General features: G+C 41.9%; 2 protein-coding genes across 4 annotated transcripts in view; one reads left to right on the top strand and one right to left on the bottom strand.

Annotated features, from left to right (window-relative positions):
* Positions 1 to 119: 119 nt before the first annotated feature.
* Positions 120 to 4,890, bottom strand: LOC121838686 (acyl-CoA dehydrogenase family member 10-like; the record flags this gene model as incomplete). Of its 3 annotated transcripts, none has more annotated exon segments than XM_042312809.1 (6): positions 120 to 279; positions 512 to 670; positions 1,033 to 1,227; positions 1,394 to 1,542; positions 4,378 to 4,537; positions 4,757 to 4,890. In XM_042312809.1, coding segments are annotated over 5 exon segments (823 nt in total), but the record flags the coding sequence as incomplete, so codon positions are not given.
* A 7-nt stretch (positions 4,891 to 4,897) lies between these two features.
* The window catches only part of LOC121843239 (PHD finger protein 20-like protein 1), a 30,888-nt gene continuing 23,870 nt past the window's right edge, over positions 4,898 to 11,915 (top strand). The window contains 8 exon segments of the mRNA XM_042312808.1: positions 4,898 to 5,029; positions 6,593 to 6,724; positions 6,838 to 7,006; positions 7,465 to 7,560; positions 8,810 to 8,894; positions 9,004 to 9,092; positions 9,472 to 9,474; positions 11,485 to 11,668. Of these exon segments, the coding sequence (XP_042168742.1) occupies positions 6,642 to 6,724; positions 6,838 to 7,006; positions 7,465 to 7,560; positions 8,810 to 8,894; positions 9,004 to 9,092; positions 9,472 to 9,474; positions 11,485 to 11,668 (709 nt within the window). The 5' untranslated portion in view covers positions 4,898 to 5,029; positions 6,593 to 6,641.

The raw sequence follows: 11,915 nt of genomic DNA, 5'->3' as shown, positions 1-11,915 counted from the left end.
AGTTTTGAAATGTTCTGACAAAGGCCAAGAGGCCGATACGTAATATTTTAAACTACAGTTATACTGGCAAGAGTAGTGTGCAAGTTTTTCTTTTTCTTGAAAGAAATGGATAGATGTACCTTTGTCAGACAGATGGAGAGCCTTCCTCAGGTACTGTGTGAGTTGGTCCATAGGGAGCTTTGTGGCCCCAGGGGCAGAACCAGGCCCAGGAACAAACCCTGACAGGGGGATCCCCAGCACCCCTTCCAGCTCCTTCACTGACGCTGCAATGTCCCCTACCTGAAGAACAATATCTATCACTCACCGGTGGCTCGGTCACAGAGTCTGTGGGTTATGTTCCCTAGTGTTTGGTGACTACTACGAAGCTTGGGGAGGAACTTGAAACACTGCTCAATGAAACAGCGAGATCATTCACTAGGTTGCAGTCACTTGCACAGTACACCACAACATCTCCAAGATAGAGTGGTATGGGTATGGGGGAGTTAAGAATGCAGAGACGCGGCTCACTCACCTTGATAGCATGCATCCCTAGCTGGGCAGCTGCCTCAACGTTTAACTCCAGGTCATCCAGAAACACAGCCTCATGGGCAGAGACACCCAGTCTGTTCAGGCACAGGTGGTAGATCCTAGGGTCTGGCTTACTGAGGCCCTCCCTACACGACTCAACTATCTACAACCAGAGATGTGGGGAGAGAGGAGTAATGAGATGGGAAAGGTGGGAAAGAGGGATGGTGAGAGGCAGGATAGGGACAGAGGGAGAGAGAGAGAGAGTCTACATTGTAATCATAATGCCATTTCTGCACTCAAACACTGAAATTTGACATAGAATTACACAGCTACTATTTGTGTTACTTTTACTATCATTACTAAATAATGCCTGCGTCCCAAATGGCACCCTATTCCTATGTAGTGTGCTACTTTTAACCAGGGCCTATAGGGATCCCATAGGGCTCTGAACAAAAGTAGTCCACTATATAGGGAATAGGGTGCCATTTGGGACGCAAACAATGTAAACATAAAATGCTTTATCACCACATCGAAGAGAGAGTGGTCCAGAGGCAGGAAGGGGTCACCGTTAAGCTGGAGGAAGTTGTTGCTGAGGACAGCAGTCTTCAGGCCCCTGGAGCGAGCACACAAAATGGCCTCCATCATGACGGGTAGAGGCCTGGTCATTGGCCCACTGGTCAGATTAGACAAGAATGAGCCAATGGGAACAGGACTTCCTGCCTGAGGGTGGAGCAGCAGAGGGGGATAATGAATTAAGATGTGGGTTGAATCCCAAATGGCACCCTATTCCCTAGTTTAGTGCACTACTTTAAACCAGGGCCCATAGGGTACAGGCTGTACGTACAGATAGACATGGCTAGTCGTGATGTAGTAGACATAAGCTCACTATCTCACTGCACTGTCTGCCGAAGGCCTCCACAAACTCCTCAGCCCCAATCTCTCCACGCATGAACCTCTTCCACGTGTTCACCTCCCCACCTGTCCTGATGGCCTTGCCCAGCGTGCCCAGAGGAACACTGTTCTGTTGTTCAAACACTAGAGAGAAAAAGAGACCGAGAATATTATGTTGCACTATATTGACTTCTATGTTTATTTTGATTGAACCTTTATTTAACTAGGCAAGTCAGTTAAGAACAAATTCTTATTTTAAATGACGGCCTACCGGGGAACAGTGGGTTAACTGCCTTGTTCAGGGACAGAACTACAGATTTGTACCATGTCAGCTTAGGGATTCGATCTTGCAACCTTTCGGTCACTAGTCCAATGCTGAGGTCTGTCCAACGCTGGTCCGACCAAGCTGACTCTACACTCCAAGACTGCTTCCATCACGTGGACTGGGATATGTTTCGTATTGCGTCAGATAATAACATTGACGAATACGCTGATTCGGTGTGCGAGTTCATTAGAACGTGCGTTGAAGATGTCATCCCATAGCAACGATTAAAACATTGCCTAACCAGAAACCGTGGATTGATGGCAGCATTCGCGTGAAACTGAAAGCGCGAACCACTGCTTTTAATCAGGGCAAGGTGTCTGGTAACATGACCGAATACAAACAGTGCAGCTATTCCCTCCGCAAGGCTATCAAACAAGCTAAGCGTCAGTACAGAGACAAAGTAGAATCTCAATTCAACGGCTCAGACACAAGAGGCATGTGGCAGGGACTACAGTCAATCACGGACTACAGGAAGAAATCCAGCCCAGTCACGGACCAGGATGTCTTGCTCCCAGGCAGACTAAATAACTTTTTGCCCGCTTTGAGGACAATACAGTGCCACTGACATGGCCTGCAACGAAAACATGCGGTCTCTCCTTCACTGCAGCCGAGGTGAGTAAGACATTTAAACGTGTTAACCCTCGCAAGGCTGCAGGCCCAGACGGCATCCCCAGCCGCGCCCTCAGAGCATGCGCAGACCAGCTGGCCGGTGTGTTTACGGACATATTCAATCAATCCCTATACCAGTCTGCTGTTCCCACATGCTTCAAGATGGCCACCATTGTTCCTGTTCCCAAGAAAGCTTAGGTAACTGAGCTAAACGACTACCGCCCTGTATCACTCACTTCCGTCATCATGAAGTGCTTTGAGAGACTAGTCAAGGACCATATCACCTCCACCCTACCTGACACCCTAGACCCACTCCAATTTGCTTACCACCCAAATAGGTCCACAGACGATGCAATCTCAACCACACTGCACACTGCCCTAACCCATCTGGACAAGAGGAATACCTATGTGAGAATGCTGTTCATCGACTACAGCTCGGCATTCAACACCATAGTACCCTCCAAGCTCGTCATCAAGCTCGAGACCCTGGGTCTCGGCCCCGCCCTGTGCAACTGGGTACTGGACTTCCTGACGGGCCGCCCCCAGGTGGTGAGGGTAGGCAACAACATCTCCTCCCCGCTGATCCTCAACACTGGGGCCCCACAAGGGTGCGTTCTGAGCCCTCTCCTGTACTCCCTGTTCACCCACGACTGCGTGGCCACGCACGCCTCCAACTCAATCATCAAGTTTGCGGACGACACAACAGTGGTAGGCTTGATTACCAACAACGACGAGACGGCCTACAGGGAGGAGGTGAAGGCCCTTGGAGTGTGGTGTCAGGAAAATAACCTCACAATCAACGTCAACAAAACTAAGGAGATGATTGTGGACTTCAGGAAACAGCAGAGGGAACACCCCCTATCCACATCGATGGAACAGTAGTGGAGAGGGTAGCAAGTTTTAAGTTCCTCGGCATACACATCACAGACAAACTGAATTGGTCCACTCACACAGACAGCATCGTGAAGAAGGCGCAGCAGCGCCTCTTCAACCTCAGGAGGCTGAAGAAATTCGGCTTGTCACCAAAAGCACTCACAAACTTCTACAGATGCACAATCGAGAGCATCCTGGCGGGCTGTATCACCGCCTGGTACGGCAACTGCTCCGTCCTCAACCGTAAGGCTCTCCAGAGGGTAGTGAGGTCTGCACAACGCATCACCGGGGGCAAACTACCTGCCCTCCAGGACACCTACACCACCCGATGTTACAGGAAGGCCATAAAGATCATCAAGGACACCAATCACCCCGCTATCATCCAGAAGGCGAGGTCAGTACAGGTGCATCAAAGCTGGGACCGAGAGACTGAAAAACAGCTTCTATCTCAAGGCCATCAGACTGTTAAACAGCCACCACTAACATTGAGTGGCTGCTGCCAACACACTGACACTGACTCAACTCCAGCCACTTTAATAATGGGAATTGATGGGAAATGATGTAAATATATCACTAGCCACTTTAAACAATGCTACCTTATATAATGTTACTCACCCTACATTATTCATCTCATATGCATACCTATATACTGTACTCTATATCATCGACTGCATCCTTATGTAATACATGTATCACTAGCCACTTTAACTATGCCATTTTGTTTACATACTCATCTCATATGTATATACTGTACTCGATACCATCTACTGTATCTTGCCTATGCTGCTCTGTACCATCACTCATTCATATATCCTTATGTACATATTCTTTATCCCCTTACACTGTGTATAAGACAGTAGTTTTGGAATTGTTAGTTAGATTACTTGTTGGTTATTACTGCATTGTCGGAACTAGAAGCACAAGCATTTCGCTACACTCGCATTAACATCTGCTAACCATGTGTATGTGACAAATATATATATATTTTTTGATTTGATTTGATTTGCTCTAACCACTAGGCTCCCTGCCGCCCCTATGTATTGAGGCCCTTTCTTCCATTAGGAGTTGAATGGAAATAAGTAGGTCTACCGTAATGGCCTATTTTTGATGTTGGGTTATACAAGGCTTGTGTGGTACATTGTGTGGCACATTGTGTGGCCTATATAACATACCTGTTGCCAATTTGACAGGTGACGGAATGAGAACTCCATACATGTCAAAAATGACAGCTTTGTAAGTGGAGATGGCAGCAAAGCTTCTGTGACAGAGGCTAGGCATCTTCAGACTCCACAACTGAGACCTGAATCGTGCAGCAGTCTGCATCTTCATCATCTTGGTTTTGCACAAGAAAAAAGTACAAAGATTGTTAGTCAAATGGGAGAAAAAACAAGTAAAGATTGCTGCCCTGTTTCTGACAAAAAAATACCTCCTTGAATTTATCAAAATCTTAACATTGAAAACACGAGACAGTAGAAAAGTTTCCCCCTTCTTTCAATCTGACCTCTTACTTCAACGTTGTCACCGTCAGATAATTGTCAACGTCTCTCTTACCTGTGTTGACCTTACGCAGGCTAACGTTGATTGCAGAATATTATGTGATAGTCTTGTATTCTAGAGACATATTTGCAGTACTGTTTACAATGCAGACATGTTGTACTTCAATGTAGGTCATGTGATCATGACGTGAGCTTACGTCGTTACGTCGTTACGTCCTCTATTTTATTTAGGGTAAATATCTGAGCAGAAGAATGGGAAGAAGACTGATATGTACTCATGATATGAGTTTATAACAATAACGATCATTTACCAAATGTGTTCGCAAAGGTAAAACAATTTGCAATTCATTCCAAAGAGGACAATGCACTCACAAAATACATGAGAATGTATGCCATCAGATAGCTAGAAGCTGGCTAACAGTTTTTTGGCTAGCTATTATTCTGCAGAGCTTGGCAAATTAGCTTGCTGCTAGCAAGTTAGCGTTATCGTCGGACAAGCTAATAGCTAACCCAAATAGTGGTTCGCTTGCCATTTAATCTGTGAAATACATGGATTTCATTAATATATTCATCTTAACTTTCTTTGCCCTTGTCATATCACCATCGTTTAGTTGGCTAGTAATACGTTAGTTAGCCCAGTTAAAAATATAACGTTAGCCAGCTAACTTATTGCAAAGTTAACTAGTTACTGTAGCATTTAGGTACCATAGTAAATGGACAACTGACGGCCAGTTAGCTAAACGTTTTGTTGCAAATGAATATCCTATTTGTTCAGACATTAAATGTTAATATAACGCTTGTTTTATCACTTGACTTTTGCCACTTTTAATAACCGACATGCTAGCTAACCCACCAACCGCTTGTGTGACTTTAGCTAGCTAGTCTACGATAGCCTGCTAGCTACCTAGTTTAGTACATTAGGCTAGCTAACTATCCTAGTACGTAAATTAAGATAGCTAGTTAGTTAACGAGTAATATGAAAATATGTGGTGACGTTTGCTGGTCATCTCAACATACGAGTTGATTAATTAACAAACTAGTACTGTTATGAATGATTGTGCCATGATGTTTTAATGACTAGAATGTGCCAGTTGGGTGAGTATGGTGGCGGTGTCATTTTAGTCAGAATAGATTATCGACCCTGCACTTGCTTATAGTTGCACTGGGGTCGGACAGGCTTCTTGTTTAGATTAAGACACTGCGGAGCCTGCACAAGATATGGCTCGGGAAAACGTACCTCAATCCAGGGATGAGAAATGCATTGTATTCTGAATTGTCCCATTATTCCAAATGATAAACCGAGAAGGTTGAACGACTCACTGACTTTTAATAGTAACCACATCTGCCATTGTGGAATTGCTGCTGTGGCTTCTGCTACCTATCTACCTACGAAAGGGGAACTTTTATGGAAAAACGAGTACTGTTCTCTGTATAACAGTTGTTATAATGGTAGAATTTTGAGTACAAGACATTTCTCATCCCACGATTGAGATAAATTTTTTGAGCCAGGAATCCTGTCTGACCCCAAAGCAGCTGTAAACAAGCGTAGGTTCTAGTGGCATGTCTGAACAGCTTGTTTGAAAGACAGTTGGTTTACTAGAGAGGATGTTAGCTAGCTAGTCTGCTATCTATTCGAATAACGTTTTTGCTTTATGAATCAACTGGAATACTGCTGACCTATGTGAGCAAACTATCATGCTAGCTAGTTCAACAAGACAATATTGTTCATTCCGTTACTTAAGCCATATAGCTAGCTAGCTAATCACCTTCCCATATGGTGCCAATTGAACAGATAGTTAATCTTTGCAGAGGGTCTCGTATGTGTGGTTTACATTTAAGAGAAAGACGGATGCTTAACATGGTCTATCCATTACCTTTGTTTTGTTTTCAGCTGCCACAGACAGACAGATCATCAGTCTTGAAACATAGACGTTGTGAAGATGAGCAGGAAGACACCTAATCGTCCAGGGATCACTTTTGAAGTCGGTGCTAGAATTGAAGCTCAAGACTATTTACAAAAATGGTATGTAACGGTCAAGTTCCTTTATGTAATCGTGTGCATAATGACAGATATACATGTAACATAGTAGACATTTTGTTCTTGTCTTTTGTCTTCTTTCTTATACAACCTTCTAGGTACTCGTCACGCATTGAGGACATCGATTTCGATGAGGGGAAGATGCTTGTCCACTTTGATCGTTGGAGCCATCGATATGATGAGTGGATCGCCTGGGACAGCACTCGGCTGCGGCCTCTTGAAAGGCCAACACTCCGTAAAGAGGGACTGAAGGAAGAGGAGGGGGAGGTGACTGTAGGTGTTTTTGTCCAGCCACAGACTACTTCTAAATTCGTCTCTCCACGATTCCTCGCATCCTATTTCCTATTTCCTGCATTCTCAACCGTATTGGAGGAGAAGGTCCAAGGTCCCTCCCCTCAGACCTTCTTCTCTATTTGAGAAGATATGATGATGTGAGGAATTGAGAAAATATGAAATGGGAGTGTCAGACTCCCCCATGTATTGTGGCTTGCAATGTATGGATGGATTTGATGAAACTCATATGGCATGCCAAGTACTCAAAACAGCTTTCTCTGGGCTAGAGACAGTTTGCCTCATGAGGAGTTTTGTTGTAGATGGTTGAGAGTGTGCAATCAATCGGATGAGTGATAGATGGACAGTAGTAACATATCGATTCTGAGTGAACTATCGTTTTAAAATAAATAACAAATTGTTTATGCCTTATATCTTATAAATATTTCTACCAGGAGAGACTCAGCGAGATGTCAGCATCTCGCCTTGATGAGCTTCCTGGATGTACAGAGAGCACAGAGGACCAAACAGAGTTACCGCAGCCGAGACAAGTATACATACATTCCCTGTGTCTCATTTTGCAGTGATTTGGCTGAATTATTAACTCCTTGTCTCACTCACTGTTTCGATTCTTCACATAACACAGCTTTGGTCAAAACCATCAGATCATTTTTGTTGAGGCATAACTGAATCTGACATAGCTATATCAGAGTTTAGGCACCTCCATACTGCAGTGCTATTCTGTGGTCTAAAGGGGCTCATTCTGCATCATTCAAGCTTTTGCTCTTTGTGTTCCTGTCATATGTTTGTAACATTTATCTTTGAGCTTTTTGTGTTACAAACTTTTCCCTTTGCCTTAAAGTTCCAATGCAACCATTTGTATCTCAATATTACATCATTTAGTACCATACTGTGTTTTCAATTAAAATGATCCAAAATAGCTTCTTAGCAAAGATCAATTTCTCAAGTAAAAGTTTTGCTAGGACTGTCTGAGAGTGGTCTGAATGGAGAGGGGAAAACTTAAAACTAGCTCTTATTGGCAGAGAGGTTTGGAACTCTCTTTCTTATTGGTCTATTAACTCATTTACAGCCTGTTGATGTCACCAGGCAGGCCAAAACTCCATCCCAACAAAAAGGCTGAAATTTCAGGTGGCCTTTGGATAGTAGTAACATATCGATTCTGAGTGAACTATCATTTTAGAATAAATAACAAATTGTTTATGCCTTATATCTTATAAATATTTCTACCAGGAGAGCTCTTACACTAAAATGGCTTCTTCAGAATTTCAAAGTATTATTTTAACGTCGGTGTGGAAATGCATTTAACACACAAGAAATCACGTTTTTTTTACAGCACTGGGCCTTTAATATTCAAGCTACACTTTCAACCTTACAAGCAATTCCTTTCATCCTGAATCAGACAACAACATTTAGTGCTTCTACAGTATCTATACTGGACAGAAATATAAATGTAACATGCAACAATTTCAAAGATTTTACAGAGTTACAGTTCACAGAATGAAAGGCCAGCCCACTTGGAAGCCAGGCCCAGCCAATCAGAATTAGTTTATCCCACAAAAGGACTTTATTACAGACAGAAATACTCCTAAGCCCCGCCCCCCCCCACTCTCAAATTCCAAGGATCTTTTATTTCAGTTCATGAACCATGGAACCAACACTTTACATGTTGCTCTTATATTTTTGTTCAGTATCATTTCAAACTTTTGTCTCTCATGGCATGTGTTTGTTAAATACATATTTAGAATAATGGAGGTTTGTTTGGCTTGACTTGTTTTACAGGAATTGAGAGATGGTGAAGAGGTGCTTGCTCGATGGACAGATTGTCGCTACTATCCTGCAAAGATTGAATCTGTAAACAAAGAGGGTATTTATCACTAACTATTTCTAAAGCAGTAGCCATATGGCCAATACACACAACACAATGACTTGCAATTGTGTCCCGTCCCAACTGAAGTGTCTTTGTTAAATTCTAGGTATCTACACGGTGCAGTTTTATGATGGAGTTATTCGCTGTGTGAAAAAAATTCATATCAAATCTATGCCCCATGATGCAAAAGGACAGGTGAGCTGGTCACATGATCATACAATCACTTCTGGAATCAGCATGAGCATATTTAAAAATATATATGTAAATTTAACCTTTATTTAACAAGGCAAGTCCGTTAAGAACAAATTCTTATTTACAATAACGGCCTGGATAGCATTCCTCCAATAGAAGTAAGGAACATGTAGCTTAGTAAGAACCTGGCGTTGTAGCTAAGGGTCTGGCGGTCAGGTCTGGCGGTTATCGCTAGTCTGGCGGTCAGGTCTGGCGGTTATCGCTAGGGGTCTGGCGGTTATAGATATACTGATTAATAGAAGGCAAGTTAAAATTCCTGAAAGTCTGTTGTAGACAGTGTAGGATACCATAATTTTCTATTTCACTTCTCCCTCTTTTTCAGAAGGTAAAGGGCAACAGGGAATTGCTGGATTTAATGCGAAGGCTGATTCCCACAGTCTTGGCAGGATAGACTTGCTGGCATCTCCCTTGTTCCAACCAGCAGACACTCTCAAGGAGACCAGAGTCTAATCTTATTTACTACTTAATTAAGATTTCATTTATTTTACTTTTAATGTGGAGCAGTACACTTGGAAAGTAGTAGCTAATAGTTCAAACACAAGTCCCTATAGGCTAAATATATTGATTTCTTTACTATTGAGGCTTACTATTTTCTCACCGACCAAGGTCGTTACCTAGTCTGACACCTAGATGATCTGTTTAGTCACGGTTAACCCTGTTACTTCTCCACACACTATGCCAGAGTCCCAAATGGCACCCTAATTAGAGGCTGCTGCCCTATATACATAGACTTGGAATCACTGGTCACTTTAATAATTGGAACTAGTCCATTTTAATAACGTTGACATATTTTGCATTACTCCTCTCATATATATACTGTATTCTATCCTATTCTACTGTATCTTAGTCTATGCATTCCTCTCATATCTATATACTGTTGACCTATATGTATTGTCTTATCTATGCATGACTCCTCTATCTATATACTGTATATCTATATACTGTATTCTATCTATTCTGTATCTTAGTCTATCCTATTCTACTGTATCTTAGTCTATGCATGACTCCTCTCATATCTATATACTGTATTCTATCCTATTCTACTGTCTTAGTCTGCATGACTCCTCTCATCTATATACTGTATTCTATCCTATTCTACTGTATCTTAGTCTATGCATGACTCCTCTCATATCTATATACTGTATTCTATCCTATTCTACTGTATCTTAGTCTATGCATGACTCCTCTCATATCTATATACTGTATTCTATCCTATTCTACTGTATCTTAGTCTATGCATGACTCCTCTCATATCTATATACTGTATTCTATCCTATTCTACTGTATCTTAGTCTATGTATGACTCCTCTCATATCTATATACTGTATTCTATCCTATTCTACTGTATCTTAGTCTATGCATGACTCCTCTCATATCTATATACTATATTCTATCCTATTCTACTGTATCTTAGTCTATGCATGACTCCTCTCATATCTATATACTATATACTATATTCTATCCTATTCTACTGTATCTTAGTCTATGCATGACTCCTCTCTATATACTATATCTATATCTTAGTCTATGCATGACTCCTCTCATATCTATATACTGTATTCTATCCTATTCTACTGTATCTTAGTCTATGTATGGCTCCTCTCATATCTATATACTGTATTCTATCCTATTCTACTGTATCTTAGTCTATGTATGACTCCTCTCATATCTATATACTGTATTCTATCCTATTCTACTGTATCTTAGTCTATGTATGACTCCTCTCATATCTATATACTGTATTCTATCCTATTCTACTGTATCTTAGTCTATGCATGACTCCTCTCATATCTATATACTGTATTCTATCCTATTCTACTGTATCTTAGTCTATGCATCTATATACTGTATTCTATCCTATTCTACTGTATCTTAGTCTATATACTGTATTCTATCCTATTCTACTGTATCTTAGTCTATTTTACGTTGCTCGTCCAAATGTTTATATATGTTTTTAATTCCATTTCTTTTACTCTAGATTGTGTATTTTGTTAGATAGATATACTTATTACTGCACTGTTGGAGCTAGAAACACAAGCGTTTGGCTACGAACCGCGATAACATCTACTAAACACGCGTATGTGACAAATACCATTTGATTTATTTCCTAAATAGGTAATAGGGTTCCATTTGGAACGCAGCCTAACTAACTTACAGCAGCAGCCTATAGAATAGATGCATTTATCGAACCACCAGTCTCTAATACTACGTTTAATAACAACATATGGATACATTGGATTTAAAGAGCTTTTCAAACAACAACAAGGACAAAGCAAAACAAAACAAAATAGGAAAAAAAGTGAAGGAGGAAAACAAGTGTCTCTCCTCCCAACAGGACTGGATAGCCCTGGTGAAAGCTGCCTCGGCTGCAGCCAAGAGCAAAGGAAGCAGTACGCCTCGTACCAGTGCCAACAGCAACAAGGACAGGGACGACCCTCACGGAGGGAAGTCTGACGATGAGGACGGTCAAGAAGAGCTGGATGAAGAGTTGCAGGATCAGTCCGACTCTGACAAACTGGGTAACTTGAGTCCTCTCCTTCCCTCACCCCAACAGATACATGCACACTGTGGGTATTTCCCAAATGGTACCCTATTCCTATGTAGTGCACTACTTTTGACCAGAGCCTTATGGTCCATGGTCAAAAGTAGTGCACTGTATAGGGAATAGGGTGCGATTTGGGACACAGATGGGTTTCAAATTAGCAGGCCCTTTAAAAATGAATGATAATTTCTCATGTCTGTCTGTTCTCATGCAGCTAGTACTGT

This window comes from Oncorhynchus tshawytscha, unplaced genomic scaffold, assembly GCF_018296145.1.
Source record: "Oncorhynchus tshawytscha isolate Ot180627B unplaced genomic scaffold, Otsh_v2.0 Un_contig_16816_pilon_pilon, whole genome shotgun sequence".
Taxonomy (NCBI): domain Eukaryota; kingdom Metazoa; phylum Chordata; class Actinopteri; order Salmoniformes; family Salmonidae; genus Oncorhynchus; species Oncorhynchus tshawytscha.
The sequence above is the reverse complement of the archived record's forward strand: the minus strand, read 5'-3'. Positions and strand labels throughout refer to the sequence as shown.